The sequence below is a fragment of the Carlito syrichta genome, unplaced genomic scaffold (assembly GCF_000164805.1).
Source record: "Carlito syrichta isolate Samal-C Ts95f unplaced genomic scaffold, Tarsius_syrichta-2.0.1 Scaffold281728, whole genome shotgun sequence".
NCBI classification, from domain to species: Eukaryota; Metazoa; Chordata; class Mammalia; order Primates; family Tarsiidae; genus Carlito; species Carlito syrichta.
Window position 1 is genome coordinate 445,018 of NW_007225824.1, and position 26,956 is coordinate 471,973.

The 26,956-nt window shown below is 37.6% G+C and overlaps 1 protein-coding gene across 1 annotated transcript in view; it reads left to right on the top strand.

Annotated features, from left to right (window-relative positions):
- The window catches only part of POLR3B (RNA polymerase III subunit B), a 130,500-nt gene that overhangs the window by 17,518 nt on the left and 86,026 nt on the right, over positions 1–26,956 (top strand). Inside the window, exons 6-11 of the mRNA XM_008052564.2 lie at positions 2,384–2,484; positions 6,667–6,758; positions 8,173–8,290; positions 9,168–9,276; positions 18,517–18,639; positions 24,082–24,201. Coding sequence (XP_008050755.1) covers positions 2,384–2,484; positions 6,667–6,758; positions 8,173–8,290; positions 9,168–9,276; positions 18,517–18,639; positions 24,082–24,201 — 663 coding nt within the window. The remainder of the gene's footprint in view (positions 1–2,383; positions 2,485–6,666; positions 6,759–8,172; positions 8,291–9,167; positions 9,277–18,516; positions 18,640–24,081; positions 24,202–26,956) is intronic.

The window sequence follows — 26,956 nt, forward strand, 5'->3', positions numbered from 1 at the left end:
ATAGGTGCGTGCTACCACGCCCGGCTAATTTTTTGATTTATTGTAGAGATGAGGTCTCACCAAGTTGCCCAGGCGGGTCTCGAACCCATGGGCTCAGGCAATTCAGTCACCTCAGCCTCCCAAAGTGCAGGATTACAGGCTGAGCCACCGAGCCCAGCTGAGTCCACACTCTTAACCACCATGCCACATTGCCTTTGGTATGGCCTGAAGGAGGAGGCTTGACTTAGCTAAATATAACATAACCAATATTTATTGGCCAACAGTAGGGATAGTTAATATCTTAAAATCACAGGCACTATTAGAAAGGCTAGAAGTTGCACATCTAACCATCTTTTGTTCAGTAGAAGCCAGAGAGAGAGGATTCAGCACCATGACTTGTACGTGATGTTCAGAGATTTTTTTTTTTTTTTTTTTGAGTTGGAGTCACTGTCATCCAGACTGGAGTGCAGTGGCATACTCATGGCTCCTGCAGCCGCAACCTGCTGGGCTCAGGTGATCCTTCTGCTTCAGCCTTCAAAGTAGCCAGAACCACAGGCATGTGCCTAAATTTTGTGTGTATGTGACTACAGGCCACCTGGTGACCATCAGTATAATGGGGAAGTCATCGAAAGGTTTGGACTAGATTTTCTGTGTCTGACCATGGCGCAGCCAGGGGCATCATTTAGCTAGTCATTGCCACTAAAGCACATACCAACAATTTGCAAAATCCCATAAATAATTCAGAAACTGTTAGAATGCTGTGATGAATGGTTTGTGTTATAGGACTGCCCTGGGTAAGGTGATTTGTAATATAGTTGAGTATGTTTGGAGAATAAAAGAAGCACAGTTTAAATGTGTCTGTATGTGTATGAGGGGACCTTTTGGGGGGTGAGCCCCTTTGAGTACACTTGGTATTTGTTCCTCTGGATCAGTCAACTTTTTTTTTTTTTTTTGAGTTGGAGTCTCACTCTGTCGCCCAGACTGGAGTGCAGTGGCCGCTCCCGGCCACCACAGCTTCGACCTGCCGGGCTCCGGTGATCCTTCCGCCTCAGCCTTCCGAGTAGCCGGAATGACAGCCGCGCGCTACCACGCCCGGCTGAGTTTTTGATTTATTGTAGAGATGAGGTCTCGCTGCCCAGGTGGGTCTCGAACCCGCGGGCGCAGGCAATCTACTCACCTCAGCCTCCCAAAGGCGCGGGATGACAGGCTGAGCCACCGAGCCCGGCTTGGATCAGTCAACTTTTATCTGGAAGTTTTGAGAAGGTTGCACACAATTTGCAGAAGAAACATCTCGAGTTTTGTCAAACAGGTGGCTGATCCTTCCACCATGATAGCGCCCCTGTCCACACGACACTGAGTGTTCAGCAGTTTTTGACCCAAGGAGGCATGACCTTCGTGCCCCACCCTCCCCATTCCCTCGATCTCTTTTTTGTTTGCTTGTTTCCCTGGGTGAAAACATCCTCCAAGGGAAATGTTTTGCTGATGTGGAAGAGTTGAAACAAAAGATGGCAGAAACACTAACAGAGATCTCAATTGATGAGTTCAAAAATTTTTTTGAGCAGTAGCAAAGGTGTCTCGATAGGTGTATTACATCAAACAGGGTACTTTAAAGGTGACTGAAATTTAAACGTAAGGATAAGGATAAACACACAATTTCTTTTTCTTTAGTCAGAGTCTCACTCTGTCGCCAGGCTGGAGTGCAGTGACACACTCACAGCTACCGCAGTCTTGACCTGCTGAGCTTAGGTCCTACCTCAGACTTCTAAGTAGCTATAGCTTCAGGCATGGGCCACCAAAGCCTTCTAATTTTTTGATTGGTTATAGAGATATTGCCTACCAAGTTGCCCAGGCTGGTCTCAAATTCCTGGACTCAGGCAATGCTCTCTCCTCTGCAGTTCTCTCACCTCCACAGTTCTCTTGCCTCCAAAATACACAATTTTTGATAAATAAATTCCAGGGTTTTTTTTGGGGGGCCCCTCCTTGTATATACCTTAATTTTCATATTGGCTTTTAACTGTTTTGAACAACAAGCCAAACCATGTCGACCACTTTCCATGGATCCACTTTGCCAGGAACAATCTAATTAATTGCTTTAAAGATAGGGGAGCAGACTGGTGACATCAGTGAGAAGAAAATCGGTACCAGATTTATTCCGTTTTTGAGCTGGCGAGGGCGGGGATGCCAGGGTGTCTAGATCAATAAGAGACAACATTCTTCTCATAGAGAAGGTGGGCTGATAACTCCCAGTGCCCTAAGGCAGCACTTGGACCTGCTCAGTGGAGGAGAAATTAAAGTTGGGTGTGGGCTGTGAGTCTACTAGAGATGGTGCTCTTTGAAGTGGTCAGGACCCTTTCTTTTCCAGAGAAGAGGAGCAGTGACTGTTGGATTCCTGGTTCTCTTTCAGTGCCGTTTGAGGGACATGACATACTCTGCCCCCATTACAGTGGATATTGAATATACCCGAGGCAGCCAGAGGATCATCCGCAACGCCTTACCCATTGGCAGGTGAGAAGTAAAGCTCACCTCGGAGCCACACTGCCTGGATTCCAGCCCTGTGACGTGACCCCATTTTCTCATCTGAAAAATGTGGAAAACGCTCCCTGTTTCACTGGATTATTTTATGGATTCAATGCATCAACACATGTAAAGCCCTTAGAGTAATGTCCAGCACATAGTTGTGGTTGTTACTGTTTGTTTATTGTGAAACCTCTTCTTTAAAGTTAAGGAAGACACTTACTTCCCTTTCCTCCTATACTCCAAGCTGCTAGAGAAGCATTAGGTAAGATAGCATTTCAGTGAACTCTCCTAGGCTAGTCTTCTTGGAGAATTCCATGTCTATTTTGAGTTTTCCTGAAAGTTTAACTCTGTCTCATGTAGAAGTATTTAAGGGAGAAGTTACTCATTTGCCCAGAGCAAGTTTGGAAGTGCTAGCTTCGGCTAGCATTTTTGCAACCTGCCCCTCCTAATTAGGGAAATGTATTGACTCCTGTAGAAATGGACAGAACTCACAATATTATGAGTTTAATGATGGTATTGAACTTTAAAATTAGTCCACATAATTTCTATTTAAGTGTTTTATTCCCTCTCTTAAAGGTGCTAAGAGCTTAGTAAATATCTGCTTGTTCAAGAAATAGGTACCAACTGCCTGGGTACTCAGGTGAATTAAAAAATGTAGCTCCTGTTGGCTACATTTAATTCACAACTACTAAGGAAGGCAGGCATAAGTAATTGTTACCACTGGTGAGTACTGTGATAGAGAAGTTCAGAATACTGTTAGAACACACAGGCTTAACAAAACTTTTATACTTCCCACAAAGGAAGGAGCTGTTTGTATTGTTTCGCTCCTCATTTTTCATTTAGAGAAATAAGTAGAATATTAACATGTCAATCCTTGTTTCAGCAGGACTGTTTATCAGTGTTACGATACCTTTCTTATATATATGGACCATACTTGTGCTCAGTTAAACTTTGGACCACTGCTAAACTATGAACCAAATTAAATATTGTGAAAGAAAGGCAGGAGAAATTGGTAAAACATAAATAGTAAGATTTAGGGTTTAGATAATGGGTAAAGAGGGTGCATGTAGCTAGTATTTGTTGAGTACCTACTATATGCCAGATACTATGAAAGGTGATGTCATTTGTTAGTCCTGCATTCATAAAAGTGACCTTTGTTCATTAGGGTGCTTATATGTACCATGCACGACCTACATTGTATACATTATCTCAATTATTTTTGGAGCTAAAATGATTTTAGTTTAATCCACATGTTTGTATGGTGGCTCATGCCTGTAATCCCAGCACTTTGGAAGGCTGAGGTGGGAGGATTGCTTGAACCCAGGAGTTTGAGATCAGCCTAGGCAACATAACAAGACCTCGCGCTACAAAAAAATTTTTAAAAATAAACCTGGCGTGGTGGCATGTGCCTATAGTCCCAGCTACGTAGGAGACTGAGGCAGAAGGATCTCCTGAGCTCAGGAGGTTGAGGTTGCAGTGAGCTATGGTTGTACTACTACATTCCAACCCGGGTGACAGTGAGATCCTGATTCAAAAAAGTAAAAAAAAAAAAGAAAATTGTGCTTGTAGTAAATTAAACATTGTGTAAGAACATTTGATACAAAACAGTAGCTTCCTCCCTACCCTTCCTCACCTTGAGTTCCATTCCCAACTTCCATAACTATTTCTGTTATTTCTTCTGGTGGTTATTACATCCATAACTTTAAATGCTAGACTTTTATCTTTATCTTAATAAATCAACTTCAGACACTGTTTATTGACTCCTAATATAGATGTGGCTTAGCTTCCATTTATCACCCACTTTGCTACTCGCTTCTTCCTCCAAATTTTGCTTCTTGTTTTTAATTCTTTTTTGTTACTGTAGTGAAAAAAATTTAATATTATTTTATCTTTATTTTGTATTTCATAACTTTAGTCAGTGTCTTTATTTCCCCTTATATGAGAATATTATCCTTATTATCCCATTGTGATTTCTTTTTTAACAATGAGTCATTTAGAAGACTTTAAAAATTTCCAAATTGGTGCTTTATGTCAGTTTTTAGTACTTTGTGGAGACCTGTTTCTATAAATGTTTCATGGGTATTTGGAAACAGAATATTCTCCATTTGTTTTGTGCCATTTTCTATGTTTTGCCCTCAGATCAAGCTTGTTCATTGTATTGTTTAGATATTGCGTGTCTTCATTGATTTTTGATTTGTCTGTTCTAATCAATTACTAGAATAGAAGTTTTGCCCCCCCCCCCCCACCTTGGGGAGGTGAATCTCTTTCCCTCTCTCTAATTTACTTTTTAAATAAACTATATTTTCTAATCTAAAAAAAAAAATTACTAGAATAGTTTGTGAAAATCTCTCACTCTGATTGTGGATTCATCCATTTCCCCTTGTTTGTGTATTTCTGCTTTTTGAAGCGGATATTAGGTGCATAGAAGTTTAGAATTGTTAGATCTTCGTGGTGACTTGTTGTACATTTATCTTCTTTGTCTCTTGTAATATTTCTTGCCTTGAATTTTATTTTGTCTGCTCTTACTATAGCCACATTTGCTTTTTTTTGGTTATTTTTCTGGCATATGATTTAAGCAAATAGTTTCCTTTTTAATCTTTTATATGTTCATATGCATTTGGTTTGTTTGAAATAAACTGCATATGGCTAGATTTTTAAAAAATTTGTCTTGGGAATATAGTTCATTTCTACTCATTATAAATACACACACACATACATGTATATTTGCATATATTTCTATTATACTATACTTTAAAACTGTCTAGCTTTTCATATGTTTTAATTTTTTCTCTCTTTTTGCTTTTTGGATAATGGAAGATTTTTTTTTTCTTGCTTTTTGAGTTGGAGTCTCACTGTTGCCCAGATTAAAGTGCAGTGACATAACCACAGATCGCTCACTGTAGCTGCAAACTTCTGGGCTCAGGTGTTCCTTCGGCCTCAGCCTCCCGAGTAGCTGAGACTACAGGCATGTGCCACCATGCCCAGCTAATTTTTTGATTTGTTGTAGAGATGAGCCAAGTTGCCTGGGCTGGTCTTGAACCCACGGACTCAGGCAATCCATTCACCTCAGCCTCCCAAAGTGCTGGGATTACAGGCTGAGCCACTGAGTCCAGCTTAGACTTTCATTCACTGTTTAATTTACATCTTCTTAAAGGTGAATTTCTTTTAGAAATTATTTTAGTGAGACTCTATTAGTAGTAACTACTTTTAGCTTTTGCCTGAACATATCTTGATGTTGACTTCATTCTGAATAATGACTTAACAGAATACTCAAATATAGATTGGCAGTTATTTTCTCTCAGTATGCTGATTATATTACTCATTTGTCATTTAATTGTTGTGAAGTTATCTGTTAGTCCAGTCATCCTTTTTGATAACTTGTCTTTTTACTGACTGTGTTTTAAATCTTCTCTTAACTTGATGTTTTGACTATGCTATGCTTCGGTGTAGTATTCTTTTAGTTTATCTTGTGTAGATGTTATTGTGAGGATTTATGGCTTTTGTGAATCTTTAAAAATTTACATCTATTACTCTTTGAGTAGGACTTCTCAGTCATTCTCTGTGTTCTCCCCATTTAGAAGTCCAATTCCATGTATACTTGACCTTCTCACTTATCCTTCTATGACTCTTAAACTCTTCTTGTCTTCTGTCTCTTTGTCTTTGTGAAATACATTCTCAGTCGTTTCTTCAAGAGCTCTTTTTTCACTTCAGTAATTCTATCTTCAGCAGTGTCAAGTCTATAAGTATTCAGCTTATTCCTAGATTTTTAAATTAATGCTTAAGTTTTTTCATTCTGGAAGTTTTGCTTAGTATTTTTTTTCCAGGTTGCCTGGTTAGTTTTAATACCCTATTGTTCCTTGTACTTTGAATCATTGTGCTGTTTGCAAGTAACTAATGAGACTCACTTTGTTCACCATGAATGCAATGTTGCTTTTCTTACTTTTACTAAAGGCTGTGTGCATAGTTTAAGTAAACCAAACATTTGAGTGTTTGCTGTTTATGCTAGAAGAGCAGTATGCCGGAGAAACTACTTTTGTTCTTTTGGCTATTCCTCTGCCCTTCCTAATGTTGTACGCAGAAATACAGACCCCTTAGTGATATGCGCATGTTTTGTATTCTTTGCAACTTTTACCAATGACAATCTGTGATGTTTTATTTTATTTTAAACAGAATGCCCATAATGCTCCGTAGTTCAAACTGTGTTCTTACAGGAAAAACACCTGCAGAATTTGCCAAACTGAACGAATGCTCTTTAGATCCAGGTATGTGTGATACCTTGGGTTTGCCTCACCTTCTGTTTTGATCTGTTGTTCTACTGTTGCTGTTGTTAAAATATTTTTCCTCAAAAACGGTAACAGTAGTATGTTTTATAATGAACTTGTTAGATAAAATTATGTTGACAAAGTATCTGTAAATTTGGCTCCAGCTTTATTCTATTAGTCTATATTTCTAAAAGGTATACTGTTTTATTTCAGGGTTTTGTTTTGTTTTTTTTCTTTGAGTCAGGGGTCTCACTCAGCCACCCAGGCTGAAATGCAGTGGCATGATCACGACTCACTGCAGCCTCTACCTCTTGGGCTCAGGCGATCCTTCTGCCTCAACCTCTCGAGTAGCTGGGACTACAGGCATGTGCCACCATGCCCTGCTATTTTTTTTATTTTTGTAGAGACAGGATCTCGATATGTTGCTCAAGCTAGTCTCAAACGCCTGGACTCAAGCTGTCTTTCTGTCTCAGCCTCCCAAAGTGCTGGGATTATTCAAGGTTTAAACTTTAATGTCTCAAGTTCTGATTTATTGCCATTGTCAGTCTTTTCTTTTATTTTTGCTCAGTATCTTTTAGTTTGCTTAAGAATTCAAGAATAATCTCCTAAAGTTACTGGCCTGGCCTAATCTGAAAAGATCTAAGTAGTTCATTTGAGGCTATTTTAAATGCAGTAAAGAGGAGAAAAAAATGAGAATTTTTTTTGTTTTCAATTTTTAAAGTTATATTTTTATACTTATTTTTAGGCAAGTTATTTTATAAAGTTTCAAATTTAGCACTTTACAGAAAGTTTCTCTTAATTTTTTAGCTCATGTTTCACATTGATTTATTTTAATTAATAGTTGCTTTAATTCCTGTAAAGTTGCATTATATAAAATCCCAGTCATTTTGGAAAGAAGTTAATAAAGAATGTGATTTTATTAGACTATAGCAAAATGTTGCATAAGTCAAATATGTTGTTTTGTTTTTGCTTATATTCTGTAGGTAAAATGAAGTCTCACTTTATCCTGCAATGAATTATATACTTGCCAAAATTAAGATCTGAAAAAAATGTATGATACTGTGTGTGTTTTTGAGTATAGAATATTATTTGGAAACCTAATCTTGATCTACCATTGTCACTGATCTGTTAGAACACTTAAGAGTTAACGTCACCTTATATTGAAGCTTTTCAATTACTTCTGTGCCTAAGAGATCTGATGACTAATTTATTTAACATGTTTTTTTCATTTACCTGCTATATCAGAGGCTGGTGATACATAGATCAATAAGGTATCATCCCTGTCCTCAAAAAGTTTATCAACCTGTGGCTCGTATGTAGAAAAAGTGTTCTGTGATTCAGAAGATTGCTGCCATTACTAAATCACACTGGTTGAATAAAAGGGAGTGAAGCTTTTCTTGTTTCCTTTGGACAGGTGGCTACTTCATTGTCAAAGGAGTAGAAAAAGTTATTCTTATCCAAGAGCAACTGTCTAAGAACAGGATCATCGTGGAGGCTGATAGAAAAGGGGCAGTAGGAGCTTCAGTTACCAGGTATGGAAGCAGAGATGGTGTTCTTAAGAAATATTGGTAATTCCATTAACCCCAAATGGTTGTCTTTCAAGAGAGGTAGACAGTTATTTCTCTTTCATAAAAAGCATTGTAATATTTGAACTATTTGCTTTCAATTTATCATTTTAAGTCTGTAAGCACAGGGTACCGATTTTAAAATTTCAGTGATAAAAGTGAGGACCAACAGGAGACCCAAATTTTACCTGTATGATATTCACTTGTATACCTAATCCTGAATTATACACACATCTTTAAAATAAAATATAAATTAGAAAAAAGAAAGTGTGAGACATTGTTTGAAAAGTCATCAGTTATTTTATTTAAGTTGAATTTTCTGTTAACTGTAGCATTAAATGAACTTTTAAGAAAGAAAAAATGTAAGGTCACTTTTGGCTTCATTGTATACCAAGACTGTAGATATGTTTTATTGGACTATTAGTTTAAAAACCCATAGTGTATTTCTATTTTCTTCATAGTTTCCTCATTATGCTTTAGGCTCATTTTGAGGTTTTTCTTTTCAAGAATATAAAATTGGTTGTGAATATATGCCCTACACTGGATCCAAGTAGTTCAGGTGGAATCAAAGGGAAATTGGTCAGAGGTGATTGTCACTCATTCACCTGCAAAACTTCCACCATAATCTCAAGGCGAAAGAAGCATCTGTAGTGCTTTCAGATGTTCGTAGCAGTGGCAGCAGGTCAGGAAAGGATTAGTATATCTTTAAACAGTACTTATTACTAAGGACCTTACTGATTGTAGCTGACCAGTTGAGCCTTATTGCTTAATGATTATTGCTATTGCATGTACTTGTTTGAAACTAAGTGAGGATGCAGTTTAATCAACTTGTGTTTACTTGTAGCTCTACTCATGAGAAGAAAAGCAGAACCAATATGGCTGTGAAACAAGGGCGATTTTATTTGAGGCATAATACTTTGTCAGAAGATATACCCATCGTCATCATATTTAAGGTAAGGCTGCAACTCTCTTCTGAAAATTTTAAAGAATTCTTTCTCTGGTTTATTTTCCTCTGTACTTAGAAGTTTGGAGACTAAGAAATTCTAGGAATAGAAATGTGGCATAGATAAGTTGCCAGTCATGTGATGTACTTTAAATTGAAAGCTCTGACTGGGGTTCAGATATTTAAAAAAAATAAGGCCAGGCGTGGTGGCTCACGCCCATAATCCCAGCACTTTGGGAGGCTGAGGTGAGAGGATTGCCTAAGCCCACAGGTTCGAGACCAACCTGGGCAATTTGGTGAGATCTCATCTCTACAATAAATCAAAAAATTAGCTGGGCATGGTGGCGCATGCCTGTAGTTCCAGCTACTTGGAAGGCTGAGGTGGATGGACTGCCTGAGCCCATCAGGTCGAGGCTGTGGTGGCTGTGAACATGCCTCTGCACTCCAACCTCTGTACTCTGCACTCCAACCTGGAGTGAGACTCCAACTCACACACACACACAAAATAGCAATCTATTCATGGTGGCATGTGTCTTTAGTTCCAGCTACTTGGGAGGCTGAGATGAGAGGAATGCTTGAACCCAGGAGTTCAAGACCAACCTGGCTGATTTAGCAAGATCCCATCTTTTTTTTTTTTTTTTTTTCCTTTGAAATGTGGGATATGATTCAGGGTTAGGTATCCAAATGGTCATTGTACAGGTAAAATTTGGGCCTCACTTTGAAAACTCCAGCTTCAAAACTTTTTTTTCCAATAAAAATAGTAATCTATTTTATAAAGGCAGATACACCATAAATTCTGAAAGTACAAAAGGATATATAGTAAGGAATAAGCCTCCCACAAATCTTGTACTTAACCATATAGTTCTCCTACCAAGTGATATCACTGTTACTAGTTTCTTGGGTATGTTTCTAGAGACAGTTTGTGAACATACAAACACATGAGTATATAATAGGTTTTTGTTCTGTGCTTTTGTTGCTTACTTACACTGCATATCATTTTGCACTTGATTTTTTGTTTTGTAATGTACATCTTGGAGATAATGTTACATTAGTAGTACTTACAGAGCTACTACATTCTTTCTGACAAACTTCATCTATGGGTGTCCCATAATTTATTTAACCAGTCACCAATCAGTGGAGATATACATTTCTTACTATTATAAAACTTCTGTAATATCATGTTACACATGGGCAAAATAGACTAATTTCCCCATAGCTGAATTTTCTGGGTTAAGGAGTATGGACCAAGTTTGTAGTTCTTTTTTATGGACTTCTAGGTTCTCCTAAATTTCTACATAAATACATACATCTTCGATCTACAACTGATTGTTTAAAAAATTCAGCTTATTTGTGAATTATTGCCGTGGAACTCAAAAGACACCTCCTATAGAAATAATGTTTAAATGGTATGGTCTTCTTAGATACAGGCATACCTAAGACATATTATGGGTTTGGTTCCAGACCATTGCAATGAAGTGTCATACAAATTTTTTTATTTCCCGGTACGTATAAAATTTATGTTTACACTCTTGTAGTCTGTTAAGTGTGCAATAGCATTATATCTTCTTTTTTTTTGAGTTGGAGTCTCACCCTGTCGCCCAGACTGGAGTGCAGTGGCCGCTCCCGGCCACCGCAGCCTCGACCTGCTGGGCTCCGGTGATCCTTCCGCCTCAGCCTTCCAAGTAGCCGGAACTACAGGCGTGAGCTACCACGCCCAGCTGATTTTTTGATTTATTGTAGAGATGAGGTCTTGCTGCCCAGGCGGGTCTCGAACCCACGGGCTCAGTCAATCCACTCACCTCAGCCTCCCAAAGGCACGGGATTACAGGCTGAGCCACCGAGCCCGGCTGCATTATATCTTTAAAAAGGTATATACCTCAATTTAAAAAGTTTACTGCTAGACAACACTAATGATCATCTGAGTCCCTAATCTTTCAGTGAGTTATAATCTTTTTGCTGGTGGAGCGTCTCGCCCCAGTAATGATGACTGCTGACTGTTCAGGGTGGTAGTGGCCGAAGGCTGGGGTGGCTGTGGCAGTTTCTTAAAATAAGACATCAGTGAAGTTTGCCACATCGACTGACTTCCTTTCACAAGAGGTTTCTTTGTGGCATGCAATGCTGTCTGATAGCATTTCATTCACAGCAGAGCTTTCAAAATCGGAGTCAGTGCTCTTGAACCCTGCTGCTGCTGCTGCTGCTGCTGCTGCTGCTTTATCAACTGGGCTTACGTGATATTCTAAATCCTTTGTTGTCTTTTCAACGATGTTTACAGTGTCTGTACCAGTAGTAAATCCATCTTAAGGAACCACTTTCTTGTCTGTAGTTCCAACTACTTGGAAGGCTGAGGCCGAAGGATGATTGCGGTCCAGCAGGCGAGGCTGTGGCAGCCATGAGTGTGCCACTGCGTCCCAGCCTGGGCGACAAGAGCGAGGTTCCGACTCAAAAAAAAAAGAAAGAAAAAGGAAACCACTTTCATTGCTCACCTTTGAGAAGCAACTCTTCATCCATTCAAGTTTTATCACGAGATTGCAGCAATGTAGCCACATGTTCAGGTTCCACTTTTCGTTCTCTTGCTATGTCTGCCACGTCTGTAGTTCCTGTCTCCACTGAATCTTAAACCCCTCAAAGTCATCTGCAAGAGTTGGAATTAACTTCCAAACTCCTGTTAATTTTGTTATTTTGCCCTCTTCCTATGAATGACTGTTCCTAATGACATCTAGAAGGGTGAATTCTTTTCAGGTTTTCAGTTTATTTTTCCCAGATACCTCAGAGGAATCACTATCTATGGCAGCCTTGTGAAATATATTTATTAAAGAATAAGACTTGAAAGTTGAAGTTACTGCTTTTCCATGGGCTGCAGAAAGAATGTTATGTTAACAGGCATGAAAACATTCATCTCTTCGTATATATCTGTCAGCTCTTGGATAACCAGGTGCATACATCGTCGATGAATAGTAATAGTTTGCAAGGAGTTGATAATATTTATTATTACTCAGCTTCATTTCAGAATTAAATATTTTTGGTCAGCAATTGTTATGGTGGTGGAAATATTTTTTGGGTCATGTGAGAGAAAACAGGAAGGGATCCTCTGGGGTGGAATTAACTAAGTTGGTTAAAAAGAAAAAGCAGTTGGGTATAAACCTCAGAGAAGTAAGAAAGAAGGGATTAGACTTTACTGTTAAGTTATAACCAGGTGATGGAGCATAAGAGTCAGGGAGGAAATAGCCCTCAAGTCAGTCTGGTGGTTGGGGTTTATTAGGGAGCATGTCCCTGGTTGTTTGTAAGTATCGAATGGATATTGACAAGCAGGTTGTTTAACTCAGGAAGCAACTACATTCTAAATGCAATTATGTGAAGGAGGTTGAAGGAAAGTTTTTTATGTTTAGTTTAACATAATGTGCTTTTGAGTTTTATAAATGAGATGCCATTTATTTTCTTTTCAGGATGGTCATGATGATATAGTACCATTATATCAGAGGATCCAGAGAGAATTCTTAAATGTACTTTTTATTTTCTTTCTTAGAGGTTTGTACTTTTTAAGCACAGAAGTAATTTTGGCTTTTCTTGTAGGGATCCCACAGTGCCCAATGAAATGTTCTATATGCATAATATTGAATAAAGAAAATTTTATCTAACAGTGTGGAATTACATATCCAGCAGAGGGCAGTATGCTCCCATTTATCTAAAGTACTTTTTTGAAAGTTTTAGACCCTTGAAGATGCACAGTACAGCTTTCTTTAAACCAGAAATTGTAACTTGATTATAATGCATGTAATCTATCACTCATGGAAAATTAAAATCAGAAAATTCATTAAGTACTCGGTGACCAAAGTTTATTTGACTAGGTGACCAAAGTTTATTAAGACAGTTTTCTTCTGTAAGTTTTATTTAGGAGTTTAGTGTTTATGTTGTTAATATACATGTATATAGATGACTTTAATTATTTTATAATGGGACTTTAACAATATGCATATATTTGAAACCAGTAGTTAAAATTTCAAGCTTCTACTTTTCTGATTATAGAAGCAGTCTTTGCATTATAAAAATTTAGGAAGTCACTGAAAAGTACAACTACATTTTGGGATACATTTTTCCAGATCTTTTTTTGGTACGTTAAAAAAATAAATTTTTTTTAACGTACCAATTAATTGTGAATAACTTTCCTGTTTGTAAATATGAATTCACATCATTATTTTTAATGTGTTATGTAGAAGTTGTATACATGTGGCATAATTTATTTAGCCAGTTTCCTGTAGTGGAACATTTAGGTGTTGTTTTTCTTCCCCCAAGTTTTTCCTCTTATACCCAACCCAACCTTGGGGTGATTTATTATACATACATGTTTGTGTACATTGCTGATTATTTTGTGAGACTTTGTTCCTGGGAGTGGAGTTTTGTTTTTTTTTTTAAACACTTGATGTATGTTGCCAATTTTTTTCCTGAAACATACTCATTACATTCTAATCAGTAGTATATAAGGATTAAAATAAATATTTATAAGTATTTTAAGTAAACTGATGGGAACTTGTTTGATAACCACTATTTTAGACTTTTCCATCTGGGAGGCCGCATAGAGTGTTGGATATCTTAGAATTAGATCTAGGTTGAATCCCATCTTCTCCACTTATTGGCTATGTGACCTTGGGCAAATTTCCCAGTCTCCTTTAGTCTTGGATAACTCATCTGTAAAATGAGAATTTTACCTAAGAGGGTTGCTTTGAAGAGCAAAAGGGATCATGCATTTTTTGAAATGTAGAGTGCTTGGAAGGGGGTGCTCTTTCTCTTTCCTTAGTTCTTACCCGTTTACTGTCAGAGACATAGGAAAATAAACTGGGATACCAGAAAAGGCACATCATTTCTCTTTTACTGTTGTGTGGCCCTAACACAGACGTTGACAGTCATTAGGACTTGATGGTTGTTGATTGTAACCAACAATTGGCTAAAAGTGACAGAAACAGCAGGGTTTCCAGATTCCATGCTGAGTCTGAATATGACGGGTAAGGCTTTTTAAGACATAGATCAGCCTTATTTATGGACTTGAGTCACTACAAAGGTTCTCCTGTCCATGAATCTTCCCCACTTTACATTTTGTGTACCCGAGTATTCAGCAGTTGCACTATGATGGCATCTGTAGTTGGGAAGTTTTTGCAGAAAAGAGGATCAAAGTTCAAGTGTGCTGGGCAGTGTTTCTTGGAAAACAACTTATATGAAAATGTGTAGTTTTTAAAGAGAAACAATTACAAAATTAAAGAGGGCCATCACAGTTCTCTTATTACTTACCAGGACTGCTCTTAGTAATAATAAATTGACTTTATTCTACATAAAAGAAAAATTAGAAATTTTTGCTTATTAGCTATTTTAAGAAGTTATTCCCTTTCCCACCTCCACACAATATATTTCAACATCTCACCAATAGTGTGCACATTAGTCTCTTCTGGTCATTAGTATTCTTCTTTCTGTCTTTAAAAGTCTAAGAGGCTGGGTTCAGTGGCTCAGCCTATAATCCCAGCACTTTGGGAGGTCAAGGCAAGCTGATTGCCTGAGACCGCAGGTTCGAGACCAGCCTGGGCAAGTTGGCAAGACCCTGGCTCTACCATCAATCAATCAATCAATCACTCAATAAAATTAGCCAGGCATGGTAGCGCGTGACTATAGTTCCTCCTACTTGGAAAGCTGAGGCAGAAGGATTGCCGGAGCCCAGCAGGTCGATGCTGGGGTGGCCATGAGCGTGCCACTGCACTCCAGCCTGGGCAACTCAAAAAAAAAATCTAAGAAGATATCTGAGAAGACCTCATGCCACTTTTTAAAGAGACTGCCCCCTATTTTTATTTAGTGTTATTGCTGGATTGCTAGACTGTGGGTGACCTTCTGCTGAAATGTATTATTTCTGCTATTTTTTCATGAGGCTATTATGTAGCATTTACTTTTGACTTATTAGTTAGGAGAAATGATTTCAGATATCTGGAGTACAAAGAGTTCTGTATAAAGCCAGTTTTCAGATGTCTAAATTATGTCTGCAAAGTAAAATGGTTAGGCATTTTGCTGTCGTTTCCGTAGCAATATGTCATTTATTTGTAGCTGTGACTACCGAAGGCTAGTCATAAAGTCAGTTCAGTTTTTGCAGCTGGTGCGCTTTGATGATAACTTGACTGAGTTATCGCCCCTGTATTTCAGTGACTTGATATAGGAAGAGTTTAGTCCTTTTAGAGCAAAGCTTCAGCAGTAATCATGCTTTCTGCCCATATGGTGTCATTTACCATGTGCTTGGCATGTCTTTGCTTCATAGCTTAGGAACATTTGGAGGGCCTAAGCAGTCTGTTTAGATCCGTGTTAGGACATTTGAGAATTTTGTGTAGTTATAAAATTACTACTTGGATCCAGCATCAGGACAACTTGAAATGGCCATCCATATATCAGATGAGGAAAGGCTTTTTCATTATAGCTGGAATATTCCTTTTCTGAAATGCTTGAGACTGGAAGTGTTTAGAGTTTCTGTTTGTTTTGTGGTTTTGGAATATTGGCATTATTCTTATATTTGAGTGTCCTAAATCCAGAAATCAAATCCAAAATGTTCCTGTGAGCATTTCCTTTAAGTACTATGTCCATGCTTATATTCTGTCTTTTCACAGAAAAAACTCTGTTCTAATATTTGTGCCTGGCTACTTTCAGACCAAGGAGAAAGTATAAATGTTTTTACACATATGCCATCACCATCATAGTAAATGCAACTCTGTGTTTAAGCCTGGATTAATCTAGTTTTTGTTTGTTTAAAAATTAGAAATGGGCTGGGCTCGGTAGCTCAGCCTATAATCCCAGCACTTTGGGAGGCTGAGGTGAATGGATTGCCTGCGCCCGCAGGTTCGAGATTCCCCCAGGCAACTTGGCAAGACCTCATCTCTACAATAAATCAAAAATTAGCCAGGTGTGGTAGCACATGCCTGTAGTTCTGGCTACTGGGAAGGCTGAGGTGGAAGGATCGCTGGAGTCCAGCAGGTCAAGGCTGCGGTGGCTGGGAGTGTGCCACTGCACTCCATCCAATCTGGGTGACAGAGTGAGACTCCAACTTAAAAAAAAAAAAAAAATTGGAAATGATGATTTTTTAGGATTCTATCTTTTAATCCTTGAAAGGCTAAATGTTTTAGTGAATTTATATAATTTTTAATAGTGAAGTTTATTGCTAATACTCATTTGAATGAGTCATATCAAATTGGAAGCAAAAACTAAAGTACAGAAAAGGGGTTTGTATCCTGAGAACTTCTTGTTTGCTAAACAAAAAAGATTTTTTGAACAAAACAAGTTACACACTTAAACACATTTTTAAGTTCAAATAGTAAAATTAATCCCAAAAGTTGTATGTTGGTTACTTGTGCTGTGTAACAAATTGTAGCAGTTTCTATTGGTTGTAATTTGAGGGTTGTTTGGCAGGGTGGTTCTGACTCAGGGTCTTTCATGAGTCAAGATCTCAGTCAGAGACTGGCCCAATGTGATGTCCTGTTGTCCCATTTACTCAGGAGAGAGGTGAGAGGATTGCTTGAGCCCTGGAGTTCAAGTCTGTAGTGTGCTATGATTATGCCTGTGAAGAACCACACAGCAAGACCACTTCTCAAAAAAAAAAAAAAAAAAAAAAAAGATTTCAGCCAGCACTGCAGTGATTTGAATGTGAAGCTGAAGCTGGAAGATCTGCTTCCGTGATGGCTCACCCACATGGAAGTTGGCAGAAAACTGCTGGTCCTCATTGGCTGTTGCTAAGAGGCCATAGTTTCTCACCATTGGACCTTCCCACAGACTGCTTGAGTGTTTTCATGACTAGCTTCCCCCAGATAGAGCACTCTTGAGACATAGAAAGCAGGAAGCTATAGTCCTTCTATGACCAAGCCTGGCTTCCAGGGTTTTTCCATAAGAATGAGGCATTAAGTTTAGCTGCGCTCAGGGGAGGGGAATTAGTCTCCACCAATGAAAGGAGTGTCAAGGAATTTTTGAAGATGTTTAAAACCACCACAATTGGCCTACAAGGGACATAATATCCATTTAGCTTCCCCTAAATCTTCAAAACTTTCAATAAGTTTACATTTGATCCTAGAGTGTCCAAATCAAATTTATAGAATACAGATCACTGAAGTTCAAGTGTAGACTGTAAAATTATAGACTTTTGAGCTGGAAGGGATCTGCTGTGCCATCTCATTACACAAATGAAAAAACTGAGGTAGAAGAGACAATGTGACGGTAGTAGTTGTAATGTCTGTGTCTGTTGTTGGCATTATATTAGGGTGAAAAGATCTCTTGACTTTTAGATTGATGCCCTTTCTATTGCACACAGGGTAATGTCCTCCTTGATGTTCTGCATCAATTGGAATTTGAGATTTGATTTTCCCTTCCTTTTCCTTTAGTGAGGAGGAGAGCTGAGTACTAGAGCATCAAAGCTTACCTAGACAGTTATTCTCTGGTTTTGTTGTTTCTGCATGGCTAAAGGAAGCATTTTAATGCAAACATAACTTTTCTCTGAAGTTCTAGGAAGCAGATTATTATCTTCCAAGAGAGATTTACTGAGATTATGCTGTATTTTTTGATATGGCAGAATTCCAGGGAAACGTGTGAAGGAGTGAGGCTTAGTACCATATGGAATCTACAAAGAACTGCATTGCCTCTGCCACCTTGAAACACTTTAGTGGGTTTCTTAAACCTGTTAAGTGTGTTTCTAGTTTGAAAAGATCTCTTTTAAAACCTGCATAAAGTATGGTTTGATATCTCCAGAATAGTGAGGTAAAGCATCTTTTAGGCAAAATTCTTTTAGCCTGAATATGAGTGATTTTATAATTCTCACAAAAATTAATATTATGACAAAACTGATTGAGGTTCTGCTTATTTTCAGCATTGTGTATTTTCTGATTCACTGCCCTTTGGCTCTTTTTCTTTTCAACTTGCCTTTTTAATTGTTACCAGTTGTCTCCACTATACCTACTGGCCTCCATTTTTTATGATGAAACTCTTAGAATATTTAAAAATTTTAGAAGATAATCCACATGCAAAAAATGTTTGAGAACGTTTGTTTTCCTCACTCTAATCAAAATTTCTGTTTCAGGTTCTTTTGCAGCTTGGGCTATGGCTGCCAATGCCAGATGGCACCGTTTCTGAGAGAAGAGCTAGCTTTTGCTTAGAAGTAATACCCACAAACAATGCCAAATTAGCATAAGCAAATGTCAGTGAGTTAACACAAAGCCAACACTATTTCTATCTTTTCTTTCCTTCCTAGGCCATGGGTGTTGAGAGTGACCAGGAAATTGTGCAGATGATTGGAACAGAGGAGCACGTGATGGCTGCATTTGGGCCCAGTTTGGAAGAGTGCCAGAAAGCTCAGATTTTCACACAGATGCAGGTGTGTCTTTCAATGTTGTCCTTTGCTTTGAAATGGAATTGGAGAGTTAATGTTGCTCATTGATGAAGCATAGATGTAAGGGCTTTGGGCTTATAGATTTGGGAAGGGTGGTAGGAAGATGCAAGGAATGGTAGGTAAGTTTAACTCATTTTTTTAGGGATTGGAGGGGAAAGAGTTTACCCAGACATATTATCAGCCTATGGTGCCTAACTTAGAGGGATATATGGCCAAGAGACTTTTGTTTTGATAGAGTAGCAAGCACTGTTTTTTTTTCTTTATTTGCCTGAGCAGTAGTAAATTTTTTAAAACTATTGTATCTCTTGTGTACAAGATTTGTGTGTGTGTGTGCATTTCTCCTTGATATTCCTTTTTATTCCCTACTTCAGTTGCTTTAGGCATCCAGTTGTATGTGGTTTCTATCCCTTTTCCTGAATTTTCAGTGTTACTTCAGATAACAGAGAGGCCCAGGAGTAGTCCTCTTTACCACTATAGGGCCTTCACTGTCACTGACCTGCTTAGGCATTACACACACACACACACACACACACACACACACACACACACACACACACACACACACACACACACACACGATGCCAAAAAAATGTATACACATTTTAAGAAAGGAAAAATACATACCAATAACAAAAGATGAATTCAAGTCTCGTTTGACTTCAGCTATTACAAGAGGTACTCAAAGTGCTTACCATCAGCATCCAGAACTTCTGAAAAGTACTTCAAGAAGTAATACATAGATAATATCTATTAAAATGTGTGTACATTTTTTTGGCACTGCCAGTATATATGTATATAACATAATAAAAATGATCGCACTTCCCTTCCTACGTGGGAGGGAGCCCTAACAGCTATACTTAGGCTTTTTAGTCCCATACTTGGAAAGTGCATTCCTAAGTATAAATCAGTGGTAACATTTCTCCTAGCCATCCTGGGAAGTGGGAATTCCCTATACTACAGATCTTATTTATCCGCATGTACATTGTCTGTTCTATAGATTACTATGACAGGATGTAAATTCCAGGCTGCTTTTTTCTTCTCACCCAGGATGCTTGTAGAGAAATCATTTCCCACTTATATCTGTTAGTATGTATTCTGAAATAAAATCAGTTTTGATATTTTTGTAGAACAGGCTAAACATCTAGGAAGGTTGTCATACGTAAATATATCTAATTCCAAAGCACAAATCAGTAAGGAATATTCTCATTACTGCTTTCCTCTTTTTCTATAGCTAATTAGTAGTTGACTATTCTTAATGGACAGGTTCTTAGACTATTCTTAAGGAAGGGTTGGTTGGATTTAGGAAATTCTACTTTTGGCTTTTATTAAGAGTGAAATTTTGGTAGGCATGAGTCTTTGTTACAAACTAAAGTCATATTGTCCAGGGGTTCCAAGAATATGAAGAAAAAGCATTAAGAAATATTCAGGAAGTAGAAAACATATAATCTACCCTAGGAACAGGAATAATTGGAAGATACACTCCTCTTTAAAGCTGTGTAGTGCTGTGATAGAGCAGTTTACCTTATTGGTACCCAGTGGCTTCGTTGAGATCCATTATGCATTTTATTTTAAATATCATTATTGTTGGTCAAATAATCTGACATTGTAAAGTTGTTTGAGCAGGGGCTAAAGAGTAGATTGTAAAAGAATTCATTTACTTCTGTTAAATAGGTTCTGACAGAAAACTTTAGCTAAGTGAATTAGATCAGATCAGTGAAAAGATGGAGGGAATATATAATTAGCTAACATAAGAAAAGACAAATGTTCCCTTTCCTCATACAGAAAGTATATCTTTGAAAGTGCTTGTATTCTGTATGCTGTATTGAGACATACATTAGTTATCACAGCTAACAAAAGGGTACAGAGGCACCTGTAATGAAAAATGGTTGATAACATTGAATATAATCAGTTATGAAAACATGAGTAGTCTATGCTTTTCTAATTGAAAATGTAGCCGGTACCCTTTATTTTATATAACAGAACTTTTGAAGATGTGGTCCTTTAATGGATTGCTTAATACCTATGGGGTTTATTTGTTTTTTTATACCTCTCTTTTTAGTCTGTCCACCATTTTTTTCCTGTTCCTGAAGCCTCCATATTGGTCAATATGTTTTACATCATCATTGTCAAGGGCTCTGGTGTATGAAGAAATTATTTATTACTTTTTTGGGGGAAAAGGATGCATTAGGGGTATCATCTCGGCTTATTTATGAACAGGTTGTGGCTCTTACCGCAACCTTCACATGAACCCTGGGCAACATTATTAAGTATTCCAAGGGAGAGGTGACTTCCTGCTGTATCCGAAGGGATACCCTGTTCCCCTATGTTTCTCTGTTTCTTCCTCAAAAAGGTGAAGACTCTTCAGCCTTTTTCCCAAGGGAATTAGAGGGCCAAGATTTAATGACAGCTCAGTTAAAGGAAAACTAAACAGCCTATCTGTAGTCGGTACCTACTAACTGCTGACTTGCTTTCATTAGTTACTTAATTACTACTAATTACTAGGTTACTGCAGCAAGTGTTTTCAGGGTTTTAGTTTATCTTATGCTCTAATGACCTTTTAATAGGGAAGATCCTAGATTTGGTGTCCAAATCTTATCACAGGGAGATCTTATCACAGGGAAGGAAGTTTTATCCAGTTACAAGCACTATACTGGTCATTGGGAGTCAAGGCAAGAGACAACAAAAGTTTCCACCCACAAAGTCTAGTAGGAGAAACATATATATAAAGAGATAATTTAATGTGATGTGAACATAAGTGAAAGTAGTCGGTTCTTTATATATAAGGAATTAAAATTGCAGAGAAAAAGGAATGGGGTTAGGAAAGCCTTCAGAGAGGAAAAACCTGATGTAGGTTTTGAAGCCTGAGAAAAGAATTTTCCCAGGCAGGCAGGCAGAAAACCCATTTTTGTTTTTTTTTAAATATACTGTCACAAAATAGTAAGAACAACATGATTCTCTTCTTTAAACACTGTTACTTATAGAAAAGTTTCAATATATGCAAAATACATAGAACAGGGTTGTGAACGCTCATGCATATATCACCTACCTTCAACAGTTATCAGCACTTTGACATTCATGCTTCATCTAAATCGCCATTCACTCTTCACCCCTACTTGGCTATTTTTTTGTAATTTATGTTTAAGTAAATACATGTATACTAAAATGTGCAAGTCTTGATTGTATGGCTTTTGCGAGATACAGAATATTTTCATTATTTCAGAAAGTTCTCTCATGCGCCTTCCTAGTCAGTCTTCACCTCCGCATTCCCTGGTTTTCCCCCATTATTCTGATTTTTGCCTTATAGATTAGGTTTGCCTATTTGAGAGCTTTACGTATAGAATTAGGCAGTATATGCACTTTTGTTGAGTATATTGCCTGAGATTCACCCAAGCTGTTTCTTTTTGTTCCTTTTCATGTCAGTTACCCATGTAGTTTATTTCTTTTTATTGCTGAGTAGTATCCTATTATACAAATATATCACAGTTTGTCTGTTTTCCAACTGAGGAGCATTGTTTTCAGTCTTTGACTGTTATGAATAAAATTGATGTAAACAAATCTTTGTGTGAATATGTTTTCATTTCTCTTGAATAAATACATAGGAATAGAATTTCTGAAACAGAGAGCAATTGCGTATGCAGCTTTTCTATATATTTGCTCCAAAATGATTGTACCATTTTGTATTCCTGCTAGCAGTGTATGAGAGTTCTGATTGCATCATATCCTCACTAATATTTGGTGTTGTCAGTTTTTTTAACTTTAGCCATTCTAGTGAGTGTTTATTGGTATCTCATTGTAGTTTTAATTTTCATTTCCCTGATGACAAATGATGTTGAACACTTGTTCATGTGTTTATTGACCATTTGTGTTTTCTTCTTTATGAAGCATTAGAATCACTGGCTCATTTTCCTTAGTGGGTTTTTTTAATTACTGAATTTTAGAGTTCTTTTTTTTTTTTTTTTTTTTTGAGTTGGAGTCTCACTCTGTCGCCCAGACTGGAGTGCAGTGGACGCTCCCGGCCACTGCAGCCTCGATCTGCTGGGCTCCGGCGATCCTTCTGCCTCAGCCTTCCAAGTAGCCAGAATTACAGGCATGCGCTACCACGCCCGGCTGATTTTTTGATTTATTGTAGAGATGAGGTCTCACTGCCCAGGTGGGTCTCGAACCCGCAGGCTCAGGCAATCCACTCACCTCAGCCTCCCAAAGGCGTGGGGTTACAGGCTGAGCCACTGAACCCAGCTCTAGAGTTCTTAAAAAAATCCTGAATATAAATCTTTTGTGAGCTTTATATATTGTCTCCCTATTTGTTTTCTTAATTTGGAACATATATATATATATATATATATATATATATATATCAAGAGGTTTTTTATTTGTCTTTTATAGTCATTGCTTTTTGTGTCCTGTTTAAAGAAATCTCTGCCTACCTCAAGTTCAGGAATATAGCCTCCAATGTTTTCTTCTAGAAGCTTGATAGTTTTAGTTTTTATATTTAGGTTGAAACTTCATCTTAAACTAATTTTTCTATTTGATATGAGGTAAGGATCAAGGTTAATTTTTTTACTTTATGGATAGATATTTAGTTATTTCAACACCATTTGTTGAGAAGACTTTCTCTTCTTCGCTGAATTGTTATGGTACTTGTGTCAAAAATTAATTGACCATATAGTGTGGGTTTATTTTAGATTTTGTGTTTTTTTCTGTCGATCTATTTGTCTAGTCTTATGCCATTATTACACTTTTGATTATTCTAGCTTCGTAGTTGAAATCAGATAATGTAAATACTTCAACTTTCCTCTTCCAATATTGTTTTAGCTATTCCAGATATACTAGAATTTTAGAATTAGTTGAGTTTTGTTTTTTTAAATAGCCTGCTAAGAGTGTAATGAGCAATTTGAATTTGTTGGTCAATGTGGATACAATTTTAACAGTAAGCTACTTTTAACACCACTGAATTGTTCAGTACATGAAAATGTCACAACTCTTAATTTATTTAGTTTTTGTTTTCTCTCTGTACTGTTTTATAGATTTCATTGTAGTCTTACATGGTGTGATTCCTTTTTGAAGGGAAAAAGTGCTACCTCAAAATGTTACCTGTGGTTTTCTCTGGGTCAAGGATCAATGGCTGCTACATATATACATGTACATACACACATGTTGTCTGTATTTTTCTAAATTTCTTACAGTGATCATTTATCAATTTTATAGTAGAAAACAAATTTAAAAATAATAAGGGATTTAGTGTATTGGGCAGGGTGTTGTGCTATTTTATCACTGATTCATGATAAATGTTGATTTTTCACTAGACTAATGCAGCTTTTTCTGTTACTAGGATCCTTACCATTTTTGCTTATATTGTATGTATGGTTAAGTACTTAATAAATTATCTCCATTGATGACATTCAAAAATTATTATAACCTGTTTTGTAGGCATTAAAATATATAGGGAACAAAGTAAGAAGGCAAAGGATGTGGGGAGGTGGACCAAAGAAAACCAAAATAGAAGAAGCAAGAGAGCTCCTGGCTTCTACTATCCTGACCCATGTACCAGTGAGTAATGCCTTTGTAACTGTGAATGATGATGATTTGGGGGTTGTGAATTTCTGTTAAAGAATTGTGAATAAGAACTTGCGTTGTTTAAAGTCTAGTGCAAGAGAGAATCCTAAAGAAGACTGTAACTGCCCCATCAGAAATAATCTTCATCAGCAGTAGTTTATTTGTACTCCGAGATTGTTAGCTATACATCATCATCATCATGCTTATTCTCTTGGGGTTCTTCTTTCAATTTTAAATTATAGTTATTTCATATTCATGCATATATTATTGCTGCTATTAGATTTCGTGGTTTTGAAGGACAGAGGTGGTGTCTTACATGTTTTTTAAGTAAATTAAAACAAACTTACAGTGCCTTACCCATATTTTTTTATGTATATTTGTGGTAAAATATATATAACATAAAGTTTACAATTTTAAGTGTATAATTCTGTGGCCTTAAGTACATTCACATTATTGTACAATTATCACTACAGTAGATACATTTAAAAATGCTTATTGAATTCATCTCCTGGATCTTGAGTTTTAGAGTTCACATTGTCCAAATTCCTTTACATTCAGTAAAGATCGTCTGATCCACACATGCTAGATGATTTGCCTTGTCACCCAGCTGATTAATGGTCAGAGAGGAAGACTAAATCTATCTTCTGACCCTTTACCTTGTTCATAATACTTATTTTGTATCAAGTTACCATTAAACAGAGATTAGACTTATTAGCATGTGGGGTGTTGGCAAGAGTCATCCCCTGCCTTCTCTCCCATTTAATGTATGTGCTACTCTTTCTAAGTTGTACAATTATTATTTGTTAGGCTATTTTAATAACCAATTAGTCTGATTATAATGAGTTATCATGCATACCATTCATGAGTGATCTGAATCAGGGATTGCAAACTCTGCCTTAAGGGACTGACTGACTGTAAAAGAGCAGAAGGTCAAGGGAACTGTGCAAGTGGAGAGTGACTACCTGAATGCATTCAGATTCAGTTTTTCTGTTTAAGACACCTTTGGATGGCCTGTAATCCTAGCAGTTTGGGAGGCTGAGACAGGAGTGGTGCTTGAGCCCAGGAGTTTGAAACCAACCTGGGCAACATAGACCTCATCTCTACAATAAAGCAAAAAATTAGCTGGGCATGGTAGCTTGCTCCTGTAGTCCCTGCTACTTGGGAGGCTGAAGCAGAAAGATCACCTAAGCCCAGGAGGTCAAGGTTACAGTAAGCCATGATCGTGCTACTGCATTCCAGCCTGAGTTACAGAGTGAGACCCCAACTCAAAAAGAACAACAACAACAAGCCAACAAAAATAAAACACACTTACCTTTGAAACCAAATAATACATGTCTCTGATTCTGCCCTTTGGCTGCTAGTTGTGTGTGACTTTGATTTAATCCAAAGAACTTGAAAATTATTGATGTCAAAACTGGGTCTGAACTGAATTTTAAGCTTTTTGCATGATTGGAAAAATAGTTTGAAACTCAAAATAGCAAAAATGGGTAGTGGAAACAACAAAGACTTTAGTGCCTAAGACAGTGTTCAAATCCTGATTTCTTACATCTTAACCAATTTAACTTTGGGCCAGGCTTAACTCTTTTAAGCTTCCGTTTTTTCATCAGTATAATGAAAGTAATACCACTTGTTCATAGGGTCCCTGTGATGATTGAGTGATCTAATGCATGGAAAGCTCTGTGTTTTCCATGGCTCCCTGCATAGTTAGAGAGTCTCTATTAGGAGGTTCACTTACCTTTGTACAGTAACTGAGAAGAACTCTTGGTTAATTAAAGAACCTTAACTGATAGAATGCTAGCCCTATTGGCATTTGTTTAATTAGCTTGATAAAGACAATCATTTGCTCTTTTCTGTGATTGCATTGAGCCTAAATTGCCATTTTAAAAGTTTGGTTGGCAACCCCCTCGAGTCCCCCCCTATTGTGGGAACTTTTCTGTCCTTTCAGTAAATCTTGCTTTCTCACACACACAAAAAAAAGTTTGGTTATACATAATCTAGTGAGGAGTAAAGTCAGAATAGACAAATCAGGAAAAAGACCTTTATTTTCCAGAATGGTTTAGGGCACTAGGATAGAGCTTACTTTAAAATGAATTGTCTAAAGATAATTTAAAATATTAAGTAAATAAAAAATACTCATGATGGTGGAACTTGGATGATTAAAATTTTGAAAACACTGGTTGAGGTTTGTCTGCATAGATGAAGAAAGATGGGCAGGATATTCAGCAGTTCCTGACACTTGTACTTGAGGTAGCCTGCAGAGACCGTTGTCTTGGTACTCTGGGCTTGGGGGCTGTGGTTTTCAGAGAGGATTCCCTGGACTAGTAGCATCACATTATCAGAGAGCTTATTAGAAATACTTGAACTCTACCCCAGACCTACTGAATCAGAAACTCTGGAGTTGGATCCCAGCAATCTGGGTTTTAACAGGCCTTTCAGGTGATTCTGATGCATACTAAAGTTTGGAAACCACTGCTCTGAAGAGTGGTTAGGCTCCAAGATGCCTACGCTCCCTACCTTTCTTTCTTCCAAGTAATATTAAAGGTTTCCAGAGTTCTGGTGACAATTTTAGCCTTTCAGAATTTCAGCCTCACTTGTTAGTTCTTCTTTCTCTCCCTCTCTTAGATAATCTACAGGGTAACTTTCCACAAAGTAATATCTTTTTTTTTTTTTTTTTTTTGAGTCAAAGTCTCACTCTGTCACCCAGACTGGAGTGCAGTGGCCGCTCCCGGCCACCGCATCCTCGACCTGG